Source organism: Myodes glareolus, chromosome 2 (assembly GCF_982192425.1).
Source record: "Myodes glareolus chromosome 2, mMyoGla1.1, whole genome shotgun sequence".
Taxonomy (NCBI): domain Eukaryota; kingdom Metazoa; phylum Chordata; class Mammalia; order Rodentia; family Cricetidae; genus Myodes; species Myodes glareolus.
The window spans coordinates 95,401,102-95,421,742 of NC_142027.1; the positions used below are offsets into that span (position 1 = coordinate 95,401,102).

Sequence of the window (20,641 nt, forward strand, 5' to 3'; positions counted from 1 at the left end):
CTCATTCTTCAGACTTCCGGAACTTGATCGTCACAGGCTTTCAGCATGGTCATTTAACTAATAGTAAGCAGCTGTGAGATAGGAAGTACTACCGTGACGTCCACTCGGAGAACACTGGGGGCACAAGACGGGACTCACGTGGTCCACACTGCAGAATTGTCCACAGCACTAGAGTTTACAGTCTAGTATTGCCCACAGCCCTAGAGTTTACACAGGCGCCCGCCCCGGCGGAGCATGCGCAGAGAGATCCTGAGACGCGCGAGGTCGCTGGGCGGCCGAGGCCCAGCATGCCCTGCGCGTGGTGCAACATGGCGGCGCCCACGCTGAGGAGCCTGTACCGTACGCCCCAGGCCGGGGTTTGGCTGCGCGGGGCGCGTGTGGTGCGGCCGGGCGCGCGGGGAATGCTGGCGGCCCCGAGGGCCCGCGGCCTGTTCAAGGAGTTCTTCCCCGAGAGCGGCACGAAGACAGAGCTCCCCGAACTCTTCGACCGCCGCAGGGCGGGCGCGTCGCCCCAGACGGTGTACTGCGGCTTCGACCCCACGGGCGACTCGCTGCACGTGGGCCACCTGCTGACCCTGCTGGGGCTCTTCCACTTCCAGCGAGCCGGCCACAACGCTATCGCGCTTGTGGGGGGCTCCACGGCCCGCCTGGGGGACCCCAGCGGCCGGAGCAAGGGGCGGGAGGCGCTGAGCGCCGAGCGCGTGCAGGCCAACGCGCGCGCCCTGCGGCGGGGGCTCGAGGACCTGGCTGCCAACCACGCGCGCCTCTTCGGCGACGGCCGGCCCTGGGGCTCCTTCACGGTGCTCGACAACGCCGCCTGGTTCCAGGAGCAGCACCTCGTGGACTTTCTGGCCACCATGGGCGGCCACTTCCGCATGGGCACGCTGCTGAGCCGCCTGAGCGTGCAGAGTCGCCTCAAGAGCCCCGAGGGCATGAGCCTGGCCGAGTTCTTTTACCAGGTGCTGCAAGCCTACGACTTCTACCACCTCTTCCGGCACTACGGCTGCCGCGTGCAGCTCGGCGGGGCGGATCAGCTGGGCAACATCGTATCGGGCTACGAGTTCGTCCACAAGTAAGCGTGGGTTCGAGCCCCCGGGAATCCAGGGGCGAGTGCTCGCCGGCTTGTAGCCCCTTACCCGTGAGGAAGATGCTCAGAGAAAGATGCTGCCCTTGCGAGTTAGAAGGTCTGAGTTATGGGGGTGTTGCAGAACTGCCGAAAGCCGGCCACTTAAAGATTGGGATTGTGTCTGAGTCACCCTCAGTTTCTAACTTGAGAAATTGCTTTTCTGATTTATACCTGAAAATAGTTGAACTTTTGTTCTTTTAGCCCTTCGCCCCGTAAGGATTTTCACAACATTTTTTAGAGGAACTTGGAAGGTAGGGCTGGCTCGTGTGCTACACGGCAAAATCATAAGAAACAAAAACTTCTTACAAAGCACCTCCTAAATATACCTTCCTAGTGCCCCTTCACCCAATTTTGTCTTTTTTCCACCTGATCTTTCAAAATCACTTCTTGTAGGTTTCGCGCAATCGCAGTTCAGCATGACAGATCTAAGTAACTATAAAGTGATTAATGCTATAGTTCCTAAGGACTAGAGTCCAGATTGAGAGGGGTATTTAAAAACAAAAAAACAACAACATAGTAAGTAACCAGACTCAAATCTGAATTTTGCTTGGTGGACCTGATTGTGCTTACAGAATACCGTGACTGTATGTGTAGGTTGACCGGAGAAGATGTATTCGGAATCACTGTCCCACTGATTACAAGTACAACTGGAGCAAAGCTGGGGAAGTCGGCTGGCAACGCCGTCTGGCTAGACCGAGAGAAGACATCACCATTTGAGCTTTATCAGTTCTTTGTCAGACAACAGGATGATTCTGTAGAAAGGTGAGCTTTTAATTGACAGCTGAGAAAAATTAATATGTAGCTGTGATTTAGTCTTAGCTATTGAACCTTCAGTCTTTGTAGATTTTTTTTATGTTGATTCTACTTACGGTGTCTTCACAGGATATTGCCGTTTGACTGTCATGATTTGTTTATTTTTACACTACTAGAGTTGAACCCAGGGTTGAACAACTTTTAGGCAGGTGCTTACCATTGAGCTGTATACACCCCAGGCCTGAAAAAAAATTCAGATGTTGTGAGTTGCCCAGGACAGCCTCTGACTTCTGTCTTCAGCGGTGTCCAGCTGGGATTACAGACTGCACTGGTGTGCCTGGCAGCGGTGAGGTTTCCCCATGCTCTTCCTTTTACATGCTAGATGAGCATGACACCACACCCCAGTCCTTCTGGGTACTGTTTGCTGCTTAAAATAGAAACTACAGTGACTGGCTAGAAAATTTCAATCCCAAGTCTTTTTTATCTCTATCTAGCAAGTACATAGGATTGTATTTATCACTTGCACATTCTTAGTTATTCACTCTTTTTATATTAGCAACCTTTCCCTTTGTCTCATCTCACAGCTACGACTCTCCAGTTTCTTTTCTGTAGTGTACCATCAAACACCTTTAGGTTTTCCTCTGCTGGCGAAAGGTACCTGTGATTCCAGTCGTGGGAGAGGCTTAGGCTGGGCGTCTCTTTAAGTTCCAGGCTGTCTTGGGCAGCATCCTGAGACCCTCCTCTCCTCACTAAATCTAAACAATGTACAACATACAGTTTCATTTGCAAAGATACTTTAAAAAGCCAGCTCCTTTATTTTTACTTAAGTTTTGCTTAATTTTTAAATGTGGTAAATCAGTCTTTTGAGCCGTGTAATTTAGTCACAAAATCCTCTGGTAGCTGTTGTGAAGATACCTAGTCATGAGTCTCAGTTGTGTACTGTACCTTAATCTTAATAAACCCACTCATCTTGTTTCGCTCTGGTTGGTCTCCTCAAGTCTTCTGTGGTATGATCAAGGATTCTTTCCCCGAGTGCAAATGTCAAAGGGAGAAGAACTTCTCAGTCAGACGCTGGTCTTTGTCTCCTGTTGCACCAATGACAGTACCAACTATTCCAGAATGATGGGGGAATGAACTTAGAGGTCTTTGAAATAATAGTTGTACATAAGCTATGATCTGACGCAATCTCTACTGGGCACATGCCTAACAGAAACTCATGCATGTGTGTACCAAGAAAAGTATGAGGTATTCATGGCATGATTATTATGTTAAAAGTAAACACGCAGTGCCCACAGTGGAGTATTAGTAGCTTGGAAAGCTATGCTTGTGATCTCATAAATCTCCTGAACATGCTGGTGTGTCAGAGTAGTTAGACAAAAAAATGTATTTTGCACGATTTTATTCATAATCTTGTATTTCTTAAGAGGATCACATCATTGCTTTAGAATGCTTCATTAAGCTTTTTTCTACATAGCATTTTGCAAAAGTTAACCTACAGAATACTATTCATGTCAAATTTTAAGTTACACGTGCTTTTTAAGGATACACATAAAACAAAAACATCAAAGTTTGCTCCAGGAGGCATACAAATTATCTCTTGGCATTAAAAAGGGAAGGCGATGGGGCTGGAGTCTTTATTTTTATACCATTTTGTTACTTAAAGAACGTGGAAAACAAATACTGGAAAATATTGTCCACTAGGGTAGTACATATCTAAGTGTATAGTTTAAGTACATGAAGTACAGTTTTTCTTCTCCTGAGGGAGCTAGTGGACAGGGCACATCTAATGCATCATTCCTTGTCTTGCAGGTACCTGAAGCTCTTCACTTTCCTTCCCCTTCCAGAGATCGATCACATTATGCAGTTGCATGTCAAAGAACCAGAAAAGCGGGGTGCTCAGAAACGACTGGCTGCAGAAGTAACAAAGCTTGTTCATGGACAAGAAGGTCTGGACTCTGCTAAAAGGTTGGCTTTAGAATAGTTAATGCTCCCACTCCACAACACAGTTCTACACAGAAGGCACGGAGAACATCTTGGAAGAAAGGGAGGAAAGAGTATATCAGAGGCAGAGGACTGGAAACTGGCATGGCTGTAAGATTGTGTCCCCTAGAAATGACAGAGAAGCTTTACCCACAGTACAATAGGCTGCCTAAACAAGTGTAATACTAAGTGTAATGCTAACATGGAAGGGGGAAATCTCACGAGGCCCTGCCCCTCAACAAAGAACTTCAGCAACTTGGGAATGCTGAGAGGAGAAGTTAATGCTTATTGAAATTTAGTGGCTAGACAAGAAAAATTGGAGATCATCTTTTAGGAGTTTCTCACGACTAACCTGGACTGTATTTAACTTTAGTATTTTAAAATTGTCTTTCTTGGACAGATCTTTAAGTTAGTGAATTGCACAAAATAGATGTTGCTGAATGAAAACCTACACTGTGGAACACAGTGGGCATTCCATAATTGTTTGAAGGTGGGGTGTAAGCAGCCCTGATGTGGTTTAATATTTTCCAGGTGTACACAAGCCCTTTACCATAGCAGCATAGAGGCACTGGAGGTCATGTCTGACCAAGAATTAAAAGAATTGTTTAAAGAAGCTTCATTTTCTGAATTAGTTCTTGACCCTGGAACAAGTGTCATCGATACATGTCGCAAAGCAAATGCCATTCCAGATGGTCCCCGAGGGTAAGATTTAACTTTGATCCTTAGTTCACAATGAAACGTTGCACTTGACAGCATGTTTCCAGAGTGTTTTCCCGATAGTGCTTTCAGGTAACTCATTTCCTGCAGAAGTTAGGGCCATATAGTGAAAATGCCTTGATCGCGCTGTAGAGGACAGTGCTCCTTCATTCAGTATTTCTCTGGGATCAGTCAGCTCAGGTTTGGTCACATAAGTGAGACGATTCTCAGGACTTCCCTCTTAAAAAATTTAATCATTGAAAAGAAACGAACATAGAAACAGAACTTCATAAAGCTTATAAGCTATAGACTATTCCCTTTGGGAATTACATTTTTCTGCTTATTGCAATTCCTCAGCCCTACCATATTATTAGGGTACTTGCTCTACAAAAAGTGATCTGGCATGTGGAATATCCATTTATAACTGAACAGCTATTAACGAATCAATCCCACACCAGTTATGTTTTAAGGGGTTATTTATTTGGCGGGGGGTAAAACTTACATACACCATAAACCGTCAGGAAGGGAGCCTAGTCGCTGGAGCAGGAGCCGGGAACAGCAGCCGAGACCGAGCACCGGAACCAAGAGCCGGAACCAAGAGAGACCTTATCCGGAACTGCTTCTCTTTTTATGTTTAGCACGTAGTAAGAAATTTATTGAATGAACTGGATGTGAACTAAAATAAAACCTACTTCTGCTATCATACATTTATTAAACTAGCTACTGATTTCTCCACTTTTGAAATCAGCTGATTAAGAAAGAATTTCCTTTTTATTTTAAACAGTACTATTCTGCAGAAGTTAGCTCGAATCGGGAAATATCCAGGCTAGTTAAAGATAAACAATTATTTTATTTATTGTAAGGGAAAAAATTCACAAAACAGCAAGAAGTCCAAGCTCAGCCATGCTGCTAGGGAACCAGAGAGAGGGTACCTGGGCCATATGCCCCATTTTCTCTGGGTCCCAGAAAGCCATACCCTAATTTCGTCCCACCTCTTGAAGATAATTGGTTAACAAAGCTTCCCCATCACTATTCATAGTCTTAATATTTTCTTGTTTCTTATCAACCTTCTTAAAGAATCAAGTAGGAGTATTTGTTACTTTTGTCTTATGGGTAGCATACTTTAAAGGCAAATAGTTCTTTTTTGTTTTCAGAAGTTTCTTGTGTGGCAGTTTTTCCCCTCCAAAAGAATAGAGAGAAATTCTGAAATTGACTCTCTATTACATACCAAACCATTATGAGACCAGACGGTAGTGGCACATTCCTTAATCCAGCACTTGGGCCGCAGAGGCAGGCGGATCTCTGAGTTTGAGGCCAGCCTGGTCTACAAGAGCTAGTTCCAGGACAGGCTCCACAGCCACAGAGAAACCCTGTCTCAAAAAACCAAAAAAAAAAAAAAAAAAGTCCATCTGATCCGGTAGTGCAGGCTTGTAATCAATCTCAGATGCTTGGGAGGTTAAGGCAGGAAGAACACAGGCTTAAGACCCATCTGAGCTGCAGTGTGAGTTTACGTCAGCCAACTGACAGAAAGGTCATGTCAGGTGATTGGATGCTTCTAGTTATTAAACCTTTCTATTTTCAGGTATCGGATGATAACAGAAGGCGGAGTCAGCATAAATCACAGACAGGTAACAAATCCTGAGAGTGTTTTAGTGATCGGACAACATATTCTCAAGAATGGACTTTCCTTACTTAAAATAGGAAAAAGGAATTTCTACATTATAAAATGGCTTCAGTTATGAAAGATTTTGTACAAAATTATCCATCATTTTTCAAATCATAGTGGGTTTTCAAAACCAAGAATGGAACAAACACAAGGTCTTACATTGTAAATACTTTTGTGCATTATTAAATAAATAAAGTGTTATTTAAATGTGTTATTCTTATGAAAGATCTAGCCATCTTGCTTCTTGGACTGATGAGGAAGTACAATGGAAATGTACAATGTGAAAAAGTACAAAATGGAAAAGTACAATATGCAATTATTCATTATGTAAGGCAAAGAGCACTTACTGGGTTCAGTAGTGCTACATAGTTCTATTAACTAGACAAGCTTCTAAGGTCTGTTTAGAAGTGAGAAATCAATTTGTGGCTTATGCTAAGAAGTAAACATAATTTTTAAAAAGACGTAGCAATAGTTTTTAATAGAAACTGTAATAAGAAAGTTTCTTCTCCAACAAAACACAAAGCAGTAACAGATTTCATTTGTAGTTCAGTTTTCCACATCCTTGCTTGTGTTTCAGTATTTTTACTCATAGTTTCTGCCAATGGGGTTCCTAAGGCAAAAATTTTAAGACATCAAAGAATAAAAGTATCTCGCTAAGTATGCAGTCACAAGAACAACAAAGTCAGAAGAAGTCTTGAGGCCAGGGTAGTTCATGTTTGTATATACTACGCAAGTTAATTCTCCAGAACTGATTCTGTAAAAACCAAGAGAGTGCCACCTGATTGTGCATGGGAGCAGTGAAACATGAAGTGTCGAGCAGCTTCTGGGTGTCTCACAGCAAAGTGTACTGCTCACATTCTGAACATTCACCCCTGGATTACTTGGAACAAGTTTCTGTTTTCAATCTGTAGACATGGAGATTAACAGGGCCTTGGTGGTGACAATGTAATAAGAAAAACGCCGTAAAACTTTTGGTGCAATATAAGTGAATTGTTAGGTTATGAAGTAGATAAACTGTTTTCTGAGGCATGTCTGGGAAAATTCATTTTCTGGCAAACTTTAATGTCATTTCATAGCAGCAGCTTTATTTACAGAGAAAGAACACAGTGATCTTATAAATACGACAGATTATCTTGTTTCTGAACACAACTCAGTGTAAAAGCACACAAAAGAAGCTTCTGCTTTCTTTGTACAAAGTGTGTAGTGCTAACAAGTACACTACTGTAGTATGTTTTTAAAGCTAGTATCTTCCATTTAAAATCTACTTGAAATGTTGAATAAAGGTGCATTTTCTCCCTATACAAATTCAGAAGGCTACAAGTAGTAGTCATCCCTCTTAAGAAATAAATCATGGATACCTAATAGTTGTCCAAGTGCTAACATAAGTAGGCAGTGTGCACTTCCTTTCAAGTTGGTACTGTTAATAGACTTGAGTACTGTATCATCAGATTGAAATGGACTCTTTTGCGTTTGAGATTGAGTGGGTATCATAAACTGATAGATAATATGTTCTTGTTTTCCTTGCTAATGTTTCGTAAAATGCCTGGTCATAACCTGAAAAGAAATTTTAGTGTTTTTAACACTAAACAAATAATAAACAAATGTATTATTTGGTTGGAGACAGAACTAGATACACCAAAGATTTTTACTTAGGTCTGAAAATTTTTTAATGCTTAATTTACACCATGAATTGTCCAGACAATTTTCACACAATATGTTGTAAACATGACCCTCAACCTCTGAATACATTCTAATAGTCTATAAGCTTTTAGGTGTATGTGTTATGTCGAAGTAGTTTTCTTTAAGAAACAAAGTTCCACTAGTGTTTTCATACCATCATTCTAATGTTTTCTCTTGGTGTGGAACTAACGTGGCTATTACCAATTTGTACAGAGTGGAATTTTAGGTCCGACCTCACTGTGAGTCTTGGAGCCCAATGCAGTTGTCCCACTTTAAAGGTGTATTTGAATTGCTGTTACTCTATTTGTAAACTATGGGGAATTTAGGTCACCACTGGATCTTTTAGAAATTAAAAGGACTGGCTATTATTACCAAGTACATTCCCAATAGTTTTTAATGTAGGAAGTAGTCTTCAGACTTAACCATGAATCAAAGTATATTTTAATTTTTAACACTACACAGTGTAGACTTTGAAGTGGATAAACCAATAACAGTCTGTTTCTACATCTTTATGAGTCTTTTGGATCTAAACAGCAAAGATTACAGAGTTTTGTTTTTTAAGACTATAAAAATGAAGGATAGGTGGGTACACTGATTATGTGAGGAACTTGTCAGGCTCCATCTTTTAAAGCCAGATCAGTCTATATAAATAGTGCATGCATTATAGTCATGAAATGTCCTGGAGCTTTCTGAGACTATGGCTGTAGCTTTAAGACTACAGAAAAGTTACAAGGGTCATCATCTCCACACGCAAACTGCTTTGTACAGCTAGAACATCCATTGTTCTTGTAAGCTTGACTGAGACAGACTTGATATACATGTATCATAGGAAACTTTAAAAATGTGAATTGTGTGATTTGTTTTGTAATACAGAGTATACTTTTCAGCTTATAGCCAATCTTCACACGAGCAAATTCATACGCTGTAATACACAAGAGTTCATAAATAAACTTCTACTCAGGTAGGTAGTAGCTACCAGGTTTAAGTCAACACAGTCTGGGTGTTAACAGTTCTGATCACCAGAGATGAGTCTCTCGGATTTCAGCAATAATTTGACTGGCTCCTTGTAATGCCTGCATTAAAAGAATAAAAACTCCAGTTAAAATGTTAATCTAAATTTTGTAAAGAAATGTCTCCATTTTCAATACTTAAAAGAAAGGCAGTATCTTCTCTGAAATTTGAATATAATCAAGTACTACTGGGTGGGGTGGAGGGCCAGATCAGAATGCAATTTAAAAATTTTTGAGAAAACTGGAAACAACTTAGTAGTTACCTTTAGCATATCAGCCGCTTCTTTCCTACGCTGTGCCATGTCCTCAGATTCAGTCAGAAGGTCATCTAATAAGGAAGACTTATACAGCTGACCTACTAATTCACTCTGAAGAGTATCTTTTACATGATTAACCAGAAAATGCATTACTGCCTTTGGGACACTGCAAAACAAAGTAAAATTATGAAGTTTTGGTAATAATTCTATTTTAAAAAAATTTAGACCAGTGGTTTTCAACATATGAGTCACAATCCCTCTGTGGGGGTGGCGAGGAGCCAAATGACTCTTTCAGAGCCATTGCATATCAGTTATTTACATTTTGATTCACAGCAGTAGCAAAATTAACTATCAAGTAGCAATGAAAATAATTTTACGGTAGGGAGTCACCACAACACGAGGAACTGTATTAAAGGCTCAGCATTAGAAGGTTGACAACCACTGCTCTAAAGAGTGTGGCTTTGTAAAAAAAATAAGAACACTGAATATTTAATACATTCACTCCAAGTAACATTAATCAAAACTACAATCTTTGAAAATAACTTATATATAAACACAATGACCACCATTCTTAACAGCCAAAACTGAAAATCAAATATCTATAATGTGGTGAGTTGATATAGTCAACTGTAAAAAGGAAGTGCTGATCCATACTGTAGTATGAATAAGCTTTAAAACAGTGACAAGTAGTCTAGATTTAAGGCCCGCTGCTTTACATGATAAATCCCATACCCAGCACCATTACTGGACCAAGAACCTATGGCTAGACAGGTCAAAGACCTTAGAAGATAACCTACCACTATTATACTAAATGGATATAGTATCAAAGCAGTTCATAATGCCTATCATTATACCTATAGATTGAGACACCTCTTAACCCTCATTGGAGAAACTTCGTTGTAGATGGTGATTTACATAGAGACCTGCAAGTGAATAAGACATCACACAATGTCCAGCATTAAATGAAGCACCTTTATCTCCTTCAAGGGTCAAGGATCATTGTGGAAGAGGTAGGGGATGACAAGGAAACTTTGCTGGACATAGCGGGGCCATCTGCAAATATGAACTCAGCTGTTGTGGCAGCACACACAAAACACTGCAAGCCTAAACCAGACCAAAATTCAGCATGATTAGCGTGTAAGGTCCAAAAATTCCATCCCCAGTAAAGGAGCTACTGGCAATTCTCAGCTGCTGGGAGAGAGAGTATAGCCCCTGTTAAGTCAATCAAACTCCAGCAGAAGGCCAGACATCCAAAAACATTAGGCAGCACAAATAGGCCTTGACTGAGGAAGGAAAAACAAACACATATTTGGGTGAAATCCGGGAAGAGTTGGGGGAGGGAGAGTGAAAATGACCACAACACAAGGTTTTCTTAAATTTTTTTAAAAGGGGAGGGGCACCCACAAATGAAAGAAGCCAGACAAAAGGGCACATATTATTGTGTTTCCACTAGCATGAAATATCTAATAGGCTAGGTCATAAATGTTATGTATTAGAAGTGAGGCAGATAGGATGTTATTACTGGCAAAGGGTATACTTTTATACTGAATAAAATCTAACCACATCAACTGTGGTTTTCAGTTTTTTTCACAGCACCATGGGGGACTGAATCCAGGGCCTCATTAATACTGTACTAAACTAATTCTATACTGTATATAGCATGGAACCCTTCTCTAATTTGTTTTCAGACTGGTGGGGGGCATTTCAGGCTGGCCTTCTATTTGTGATCATTCTTCTTAAGGCTGAATCTTTCTATATCTATGGTTACAGACATACATTACTATTCCTAGATCCTCTTATTTTAAAACTTTTTTCTAGCTGATACATAATATCCTAATAATTCCATGTCTATTGACATGGAATGCTACCACACTTCCATAAGACAGTCTTGCTACCACAGTTAAGTTTTGGAATCAAAGCTAGTCTAAAATTTTTAATGTATGATTTTATGAAACAGATCATGAACTCACCCAGCAATATTTATATATTAATACTGACCTGTCTTGAATATTCTTTCTGACAATTAGAAAATATGACTTGATGAGTCTTTCAATAACCTCGCAGTCCCGCTGCTCACGGGCAGACAGCTTTCGTGCAACTGGAACAGGCTAAAAGGATTAAGGGAAAATATTACTTCTGTGTCATTCTGAAATGGCAACACTTAATATTTAAAAGTTAAAAAATTTTTTGAGACTTTAGTTTCTTCTGTTTACAGAGAGTCTGCTACTAACTTGGTACGTCTGTAGATTAAGTCAGATTGTTATGACTTACCACATCCAGCAAATTGACAGCATGGCCTTTTTGTGGACTTGCTGGCATAATTGGAATTGGTTTTGATTTTTCTTCAGCAAGTAATTCTTCAGCTTTTGAAGTTTTCAGCATTCCTCTCCAGTTGCCTGTTGCTGGTTCTTGACCACCATCTCCAATCCCACCACCTGCAGACGCAACCTGAAAGCACATGTTCCAAACCTATACTCTGTATATTTAACAACAAATGAAGCTCATTTTCTTCTATGGTAATCAAGAACATACAGGTAGCACCTATCTGGAATTTATTCAAATAGATAATAAAGTCAGAGATGATGGTGGCATTTGTCACTAGAAACTTGAGAGGTTCTGTATGAAGTTGTCTGCAAGCCAATAGCCAGTTCGGGCTCCATTTAATTTTTACTTTGATTTATCATTTACTGACTTTTCAAAATGTTGCACCATTCTCCACTCCTCAAACACTAGATTAAAAGACAAGAAAACAAGACTGCCACGTGGTTCCATCTCAAAGTAATCTTTCAGCACTAACCATTCAACTATGAGTTTACACAGCTATGAGCTCATGTCTCTACATATTTCTAAAGCTAATTTATATCTCTGATAGTCAAAGAAAAAAGTCTTCAATAAAAGGAAGACTACATCCTTAGACCCAACTATCACAGTAACAGGCTACCTAAAATGTGAAATGTAGCATAACACAGCATAAGCCCTCATAGTCTACTCCTGAGAAAGGATCCAGTGAGAATTCACAGCTCCATTTCACAACTGTTTCTGTAACTTTATTTTCTGGGTTCTGACTCTTGACTTCTAAAAGAAAAAATGACTACTTGCTACAGTGGAAAAAACAAAATACATCAATGTTCAAGAGATGTTTTTAGATCTTTAAGATCTTCTAAAGTTAACAGAATTGAGTCATATACATGTAGTGGGAAACTGTTATGGTTCTTGTAAGAAAAACAGCAGTTTGGGCAGTCATTCAAATTTAAAAATCTGTCACAGTATCAAAAATATAAAAGTAAGTGATGTCTATATGTAGGTGTTACTGAGTAATTACATTTTTAGTGTTAAACATACGTGAATTATGATAAATTAAATCCTAAGGAAAGTGAACCATGAATGAAATGAAACTCTGTGCGGTGATTTGCATGGTTCTCTGAAGACCATGGCGGAGAGATGGAGACAACTGTAAGGTTCAGAGGGTGAGAAACTTAAACCTGGAAAGTAATGGAAGAAAAGTAGAAAAGGAATCTACTCATGATTTTCTGTGAAAACTATTATCAAGAAATCGACAAGTCTTACACTCTTACAATTTTCATATGTTCTGAATTTGCTTAATTTTTGACAGCACACGTGAAATTATGTATTCAGAGTTAATATAGACACTGATGGGAAACACAGGAAAGCACTGGAGAGGCTGGAGCTCAGACCTTTACAGAGGAAATGTCCCAGAGTACCATTTCCATCTCTGAAATCTTAATCTCTACCAAAAGAAGACATTGGAAGCTAATCTTCAAGGTAACAGAGGTAGAAAGACTATTGTTAACAGTTAAAACAGTGTTAAAGCTAGGCTAATCCCACTTTACACAGATTAAAAGAACATTAAGACTATAACACAGACAACAAGAAATGGTTATTACTACACAAACAGGTTTTTTGATGAATTTGAAGAATGTTTTAGTGAGAACCAAAGGCACTAACATTTTCATTCTAAAGCAAGAGACTCACATTTTTAGTTTCTCTTCTGCTGTCCTGAATTAACTGTTAAAAGATATGTTAAAACATGCAATTTAACAGCAAGATTTAAATAGCAATAGCTTGAAAATTTAAACGTAGAAGATAATTTCCTTTTAGAATCACTTTTTTGTATCTTCTATATAGCAAGCAAAGGAAAGCATGTCAACAATACTTGGATATATACTTTGCCATACAATTTAAAAATCTGGATTAGGCTAAATTAGTCTAACACAATACCCCATATTAATATCATTATATTCAGCGTACTGTCTCCAAACTCGGCATGCAGGCTTAGATTAGGAATGAGAACAGACCTTGCCATCAGCCTCAGCAGAAGCAGCAGGGGAGGGCTCCTGGGAGGCAGGTGCCAAAGCACTTGGAACTTTAGAAGACTAAAGGCAAAAATGCAGGGGGAAAAAAAAAAATCAAGGATGCCAAAAATGCATTTGGAAACACTTTATAGACAAAATTTTCCCTCTATAACAAAAGTCTAGTATAAAAACAAAAGTATCCATGGAGCTAGAAGTCTGTACTCTGCTTTATTTCCTACAGCACTGTCCTGTGTTAAGTTTTCTGTAGATGAACGAGTAAGAACACCCAAATCTAAAGCTGCTGCTCCTTTTTGAGGAGGTGTGGGTGGCGAGCACTTACTGAGAGCTTTTCTGACAAGGAACCCAGGATAGAGGAGCAACAACTGCCAAGAATTAACACCTACTACATATGGCCCTTATGATAAAACCACTTTGGAACAAATCTGAATCTTAATAAAAGAAACCTTGACACTTGAAAGCCACCTTTTTAAATTATTTAAAGCTTTTAAAAACTTTTAAACTCTTATTCTAACACCCTGAAAGTATTAGAATCAGAGAAAGAAAATCACATTTTCACATAGAAATATACCCGTTTGAGGCTGAATGCTGGGTGTGGGGACTATACTATAAAAACAACTTTATTTACCTTGTCTCGTGATACAGCTGAAGGGAGTTCTCTTGCCAGCCTGTTTCTTCTTTGTTCCTATAAAATGTAACCAAGTTTTTGTGATTATCAGAATACTGAGATATAGGCCTACTACAACATGTTCATCTTAGTTGAAAAGTGTGGAATAACTTACAGATTTATCATTACTCTTGGAACTTATACCATAATAATATTAAAAAACAAAACAAATCATGAAACCTAACACTTTCCTGTGCTTGTTTTCTGCTCAAACACATCTGCTGAGGATACAATACAGCACCAGAAACAGCAGCTCCTTTGACCAGAGACTCCCTGGTAGAAGAATTTGAAGTATATAAATCATAGAAAATGTGAAATCTAAAAGTCATTCAGACTCTAAAAACCAAACAAGAACCTCACAACTTAAACATCTGTTTTTAAAAAAGGGTTATCCTTTTAAAAAACACTGACTCCTAGAAAAAGCACTGATAACTGACAGAATGGCTGTCACCTATCTAATTTAGCAATGTTAGATTCCCCTGGTCATGTACTGAGCACCTGCAGTATCCAAGCACCAAGACAAGTAGATATAGACAAATAGAGATGAGGACACTAAGTCTCATAGGCATTTGGAAAACTGATATAAGTTAAAAATCATGTCAAAATTGCTCCTTAAATGAAAACATCTCATAAATACCCTCAAGATCTGTAAGTTAACAAAGTTTCAAAATGATTTCTTAGGTATAAAGTTACTTGTAGCAAAAATGAGCCTACTTCTTTGTGATTTCACCATATACTGAAGACCCGCTAAGACATCCAACCTCATGGACTGAACAACTACTGGATTCTTGGAACTTTCTTTTTATAGGCAGCCATTGTTGGATTAGCTGGACCACAGCTTTTAAGTCCTTCATATAAGTCCCTTTTATATATCCTTTATATAAAATCTAGTCATTCTGTAAGTTCTATAATGTGCCTACTTTTAAAAATATTTTTATTTTATGTGTATGGGTGTTTTTCCTGCATGTATCTGTGTACTGCATGCATGCTGGTGTCTATGGAGGCCAGAAGACGTCAGATCCTCTGGAAATGGAGTTGAGCTGCCGTGTGAGTGCTGGAAATTGAACTCGGGTCCTCTGGAAGAACAGCTGGTGCTATCAATCACTGAGCTATCTGTCTATCTATCTTGCTAGTACAGCCCATATGTTCCTACATTTAACATAACTTACTAATTTACTTTCTGACTGTTTAAAAAAGGGGGGGGGACGACTTTACTTTGAAGAATCTACTACTTTTCCAAATTATGAAGTATGTTAATCTTAGAATGTTTCCTTCATAGTTTGCAGAACCAAAACTCCTCAATTATAAACATTCACTTGGTTTTATATACTTCAATACAAAAAAATTATAATAGTTACTGAAAAGGTACAAGACCATTTTTCAACACTAATCAATAAATCCTTTTTGTTTTCTAAGTAGAAAGTAAAAATAACTGTCCCGGGTGATTTTGAGAACTAAAATTAAGAAAGCAATGTAATGACTTAAGCATATTTCCTGGGCATATAACCAGCAGTAATATGCCACATCTCTTGTATGAAATTACCTGCAGCTATTCCCAACCTCTGAAAATGATCACTATACTCACCTCTATATTATTATTCATTAGCCCGCAGGCATCAGCAAAGTCAGGATGTTTTGTGTTGATATAAGCTAGCTCAATTGCCACTAAGTTATGTACCTACAAAAAACAAAATAAGACTAATATACAAAAATATGCCAGTTTAGCCTAAGTAAGTCTAAATATAAAAACCTTATTATACAGACAATATTGAAAAAGTATACAAAACATTTTCAAATACTTGATGACAATACTTGAAATAACACTCTATGCCCAATGATAATAAATTAACCTTCAGATTTAAAATTGTACTTCCACTAAGGAAAAAAATGACAGTAACAGAGCTTCAAAGTAATTTCTTATTACTGGGAAAAGCTATTTACCTAATGTAATTTTAAGTTCCAAGCTTTTAATAAATAACTTTGTTATTCAAACTTCAGTACAGAGTGTCAAAGCTTATGTTCAATTTTAACAAAAAACAGTTCATAATTACAGAGAAGTTAAACATGCTAACTTTATTCCAACAATGAATATATTTATGCCTGAGGTAGTTAGTAATAACTTAGCCTGAACCATGAAGCACATAGTTAAAATCGAAAGGGCTAAAATTCTAATGTGACAGTAATCAAAAGGAAAAGTGAAAATTAATGTTTCATTCTTCCACAGAATTCCTAAGGCTTATGGAAAATAAGCTTAAGTCATTTTTTATCCTTAAAAAATTACTATTACTAGTTATCCATAATTGGTTTTACTTATGATGTTTTTAACGTTTATAATGCATTTTAGTCATACTCACTGTTACTCTTGTTCCCTCCCCTCCTGTTCATTCCTTTCTTCTTCCCAACTAACAGTCCCTTTTCTTTCATTTGTCTTTAATGACCCACTGAGTTTCAGTAGGGCTGCTTTAAACATTGGTGAAGGTAAGGGACTGTTTACAGGACCATGGCCACCTTTACAGTGTTTTTATCGTCTAGTCTTTAAATTATGTTTCTGGTCACAGTTTTTCTCCAAAACTGATTACCCACTGCCAATTCTGAACAAAAGAAAAATTATCAAAATATTACTTATCAAATACCAAATGAGCAAATGCATACGGTGAGCTACTTGTTGTAACCAAGTAGTTGTTTTCTGGCCAAGGTTATAGTGCTCCTAGTTAAATCACAAGATACAGACAAAAATATGCTGAGGAAAAAAACCAAAACGCAAAAATCAGATTTCATTTGCAGGTAATAAAAAAGGAACCAAGGCTCTTATGACTGTCTCAAGTTCCTGAACAGCACTCAACGGTGCAGAGCTGGTGACGTGAAGTTCCAGTAGTTGTAGGATGCCGGTGGGTAGAGTGTGATCAGGCTTAGGCATCTGATGGACAGCAATCCCTGCTAAGCAAGCGACCACTCAGCAGCCACTCACCAACAGTTCCAAGGACATTATTAATAAACTTCAAGTGAAGCTCAGTAATCTGAGCCAAGACTTAAATCCAATTTTAGTGGCATAAGAGTAATTTCAAATGCTTAAGCTCAGATTTCTGTCATTTTTAGTATTTTTTTTTGAGGGGGGGGAGGTGGACAGGTACATCTCATGATAGTAACAACTAACTCCTACCATCAGGTCACAGAACAAGCAGAATATGGGTTGCCCCATGTGCTTCAAATTCAGAATAAAGTGAGCTTGCTGAGGAAAACACAGACTAATTTCCCACAACAATCAATAGCAGCACAGAACAGAAGCAGCTACTCAAGACGTTTAACAATATTCTGTCCTTGAGCCCCCCAAGGTCCCAAGGAGGAGCAGAAGGAGGAAGAACATGAAAAAGGAAATCAGGACCGCAAGGGGAGCAATCACCCACTGATACAAGGGGATTGATCTAATGAGAGTTCACCAAGGCCAGTTAGACTGGGACTGAACAAGCACGTGATCCAACCAGATTCTCTGAATGTGGCCGGATTCTCTGAATGTGGCTGGCCCGGAGTCTTTCTGAAAAGCCATTGACAATGACTCTGGGACTTGTTTCCTCTGCATATACTGGATTTTTGGGGATCCAGTCTGTTTGGATGCTCACCTTCCTGGACCTGGAGGGAGCAGGGAGGAACTTGAACTACCCACAGGGCAGGAAACCCTGACTGCTCTTAGGGATGGAGAGGGAAGAGGAGAGGGAGTGGGGGGAATGGGAGGGTGTTGGGAGGAGGGGCGAAAATGGAAACTTTCATATTTTAATAAAAAAACAAAAACAAAAAACAATATTCTGTCCTCATGAAACTTGGAATTTCAGGTTAGTCATGATTAAGACATCAAAATCAAAATTAAAAACACTGTGTACTAAAATTACTAAAAACTTTCTTTGGAAATAAGACAAATACTTATGATTCACATAGCACACTGGGAAACATGCCTGAAGTGATCAGAATGTTATACAGAAGAAAACAACCAAATTAAACTTTTGCTGATAGTGATTCAAACAAGACAGTAGCTCACCATTTCATTTGTAACAGGCAACCTTTTACGAAGAAGACAAGTCACTACTTCAACTATGGCATCGTGAAGTTTAGGGAACCGTAACAACTCCTGTATGTAACAGAGAAATAAAAATGTTAGTCTGTTTAATTGAAAACTAAATAATCACTGAAGTACTGAATTAGATTTGGAAGCTACATTTACGAACACCATTTAAAATCACTGATAACTAAGGGAACTAAGGAGTTTGCTTTTAGCCCATTTCCTCCCACTCTGAACACAGGACTGATCTGATGGCCCTGTTCCATCTCACAGGTACCTGTGTACTGTAATTACTACAATGCTGAATGATCCTCTGCATTTCCTCATGGACCAGTTCAACACACCGGAGACTGGGCTCTTCTAGACGCTTGATTTGCCGCTTGACCAGTAACTCAAATGAAACCTCAGGCACAAATAAAGCAGGACGGGGACCCTGAAAAGACAAAATTCAGTTCTATTATTATAGCTATGTGCAATTCACGTCGCCAAAGGATAAAAAGAATCCCTTTTTTGTTCCTTTTTCTGAAAAATGTTTTAAATGACGGCAAAATAAACTGTACATCAACTTAAACTATGCATACAAATAAGGCTTTCCCTCTGCTTCTGGCTCAGCATACTCACGGTAGCATTTCTGATGGCAGTCAAAATGTCAATAGTGTTAAGGCCACCTAGCGGGTCAACAGATTCTAAGGTTCGCCCAAAAGTCTCATGGAAAATATAACAAATCCTAGCACCACCGCATCTGAAAGGCAAGGAATTATATGATTACGCGCTGCTATAAAGAAAAGAAGCTACAAGTTATATCTTTCTTTAAGCTTTAAGGTTGTGTCATCTAAGAAAGCCTACTAATGCAATGGCTGTATCAATTTATACCCCACCAACAGTGAATGAGGCTTCCACTCAAGTCCATCTGTTTCCTTTCAATTTTTTTTCTTTAAAGTTGAACAGTATTCCATTTATATGTGCTCCAAGTGTTCATTATACATTCATCTGTTGATGGGTAAGTAGTTTGATTCCAACTCTTTGCTATAGTGAATAGCGCAACAGTAAGCATGAGGTGTAATTACCGTTATGGTAGGTCACAGAGTTCTCTGGGTATATGCCCTAGAGTGAAATAGCTGGGTCATATGGCAGTACTATTTTTAATTTTTTGAAAACTATCTACTCATTTTCACAATGGATGTATTCAATATACACCCCCACCAGCAGTGATTGAGGATTGCTCTCTCTAACATTTTGTCACATTTGTTGATGAAGGTCAGTATGACTGGGATGAGGTAGTACCTCAAAATACTGAACACTTTTTAAAATAAGTATCACCCATCTGTGTGGTTTTGTTAAAACTAAATCCCATTTGTCTGCCCGCTTGCTGATTAGGATTTTTATTTCCTTGGTATTTAATTTCTGCAACTGGCTGTAAAGTTTAGGTATCAGTCTCTAGTCTGAAGTGTAGTTAGTAAAGACCTCCCACCCCCACATCTTCAGGCTATCTGCTCTGCTAATGATTTCTTTGCTGTGGACCTTTATTTTCATGTTGTCCCCTATGCTGATAACTATTCACAAAATTCTTTTCTACTCCAATGTCTTCCAGGGAACTCCCATGTTTTCCTCTAGAAGTTCCAGTAGCCTTTGGTCCACTTTGAATTCACTTTTGTATAAGGTAAAAGAATCCACATTAATTCTGCATGTGGACATTCAGTTCTACCAGCACAACTTGCTGAACAGGTTCTCTGTTATCAAAATAATGTTTTTACCATTGTCAAAAATTAAATAGGCACAGATCTTTGTTTTATTTCTGGGTCCTCCATTCTACTCTATCAGTGTACTTGTCTGTTTTTTTATCCCAGTACCAGACTATCTTTATCACCATAGCTCTGAGGTTGACATGTTGGATTTTGTGGGTTCATAAAAATGCTTGTATTGTATATTCTAAACCCATGAAATATGACATTGGAACTTTGATAGCTATTTCATTAAATCTGTAAGTTAATTTTGGTCTCACATCCATTTTCAAAATGCTAACTTTGTCAATCCAGGAGCATGTAAGCTCTTTCCATCATTTAGTATCTTCTGTGATTTCCCTGTTCGGTGTCTGTATATTCTCTTTGTAGAGGTCTTTCTCTTTGGCCACATAATTATTTTTAGTTATTTGAATGGGGTTAATTTGTTTGAGAGCACATGGTTGATACATATGAAGGATCTTTGTTAATATTAATTTTTTATTGTGTGACTTTACTATGTTTAATAGGTTATAAGTTATCTAGTAGACTTAGTGGGGTCTGTTAAGTAAAAGAATCCTGTCATCTACAAACAGATAGTTTGACTTCTTTCTTTCTTACCCCCTTTAAATGTCTTTCTTTTGTCTTTAACTCAAAATTTCTTGAGCCAGCTTCTCTACTATTAAAATTTAAGTAATTTCAAGAT

At 38.8% G+C, this 20,641-nt stretch overlaps 2 protein-coding genes across 19 annotated transcripts in view; one reads left to right on the forward strand and one right to left on the reverse strand.

The window, feature by feature from the left end:
• Positions 1-254: 254 nt before the first annotated feature.
• Positions 255-20,207, forward strand: Yars2 (tyrosyl-tRNA synthetase 2). 3 transcript variants are annotated; one of them, XM_085684889.2, is made up of 6 exons: positions 255-1,072; positions 1,721-1,888; positions 3,689-3,844; positions 4,391-4,561; positions 6,138-6,183; positions 19,809-20,207. In XM_085684889.2, exons 1-6 carry the CDS (start codon positions 288-290, stop codon positions 19,989-19,991), a joined length of 1,509 nt encoding a protein of 502 aa, XP_085541015.2. In that variant the 5' UTR covers positions 255-287; the 3' UTR covers positions 19,992-20,207. The 3 variants fall into 3 exon arrangements, with proteins under 3 accessions (XP_085541015.2, XP_085541022.2, XP_048308395.3); XM_085684896.2 differs by lacking the exon at positions 19,809-20,207 and adding an exon at positions 12,782-14,350; XM_048452438.3 differs by lacking the exon at positions 19,809-20,207 and having other exon boundaries at positions 6,138-6,446.
• Positions 7,263-20,641, reverse strand: part of Dnm1l (dynamin 1L) — a 50,862-nt gene continuing 37,483 nt past the window's right edge. For 4 of the 16 annotated variants that reach the window (XM_085684876.2, XM_085684828.2, XM_085684830.2 and 1 more), the window contains 11 exons: positions 18,839-18,959; positions 18,495-18,650; positions 18,197-18,286; positions 15,752-15,844; positions 14,128-14,184; positions 13,485-13,562; positions 13,162-13,194; positions 11,440-11,616; positions 11,167-11,276; positions 9,175-9,334; positions 7,263-8,974 (listed from right to left, as the gene is read on the reverse strand). In XM_085684876.2, coding sequence (XP_085541002.2) covers positions 8,918-8,974; positions 9,175-9,334; positions 11,167-11,276; positions 11,440-11,616; positions 13,162-13,194; positions 13,485-13,562; positions 14,128-14,184; positions 15,752-15,844; positions 18,197-18,286; positions 18,495-18,650; positions 18,839-18,959 — 1,132 coding nt within the window. In that variant the 3' untranslated portion in view covers positions 7,263-8,917. The remainder of the gene's footprint in view (positions 8,975-9,174; positions 9,335-11,166; positions 11,277-11,439; positions 11,617-13,161; positions 13,195-13,484; positions 13,563-14,127; positions 14,185-15,751; positions 15,845-18,196; positions 18,287-18,494; positions 18,651-18,838; positions 18,960-20,641) is intronic. The other 12 variants (XM_085684885.2, XM_085684829.2, XM_085684846.2 and 9 more) reach the window with 3 other exon arrangements.

Excerpts from the sequence above, each read along its gene's own strand:
- Yars2 (XM_085684889.2), top strand. The coding sequence starts at position 288 with ATGCCCTGCGCGTGGTGCAACATGGCGGCGCCCACGCTGAGGAGCCTG. Across the intron at positions 1,073-1,720 it reads GGCTACGAGTTCGTCCACAA|GTTGACCGGAGAAGATGTAT; the intron begins GTAAGCGTGGGT and ends CTGTATGTGTAG. Across the intron at positions 6,184-19,808 it reads TCAGCATAAATCACAGACAG|GGAACTCCCATGTTTTCCTC; the intron begins GTAACAAATCCT and ends AATGTCTTCCAG.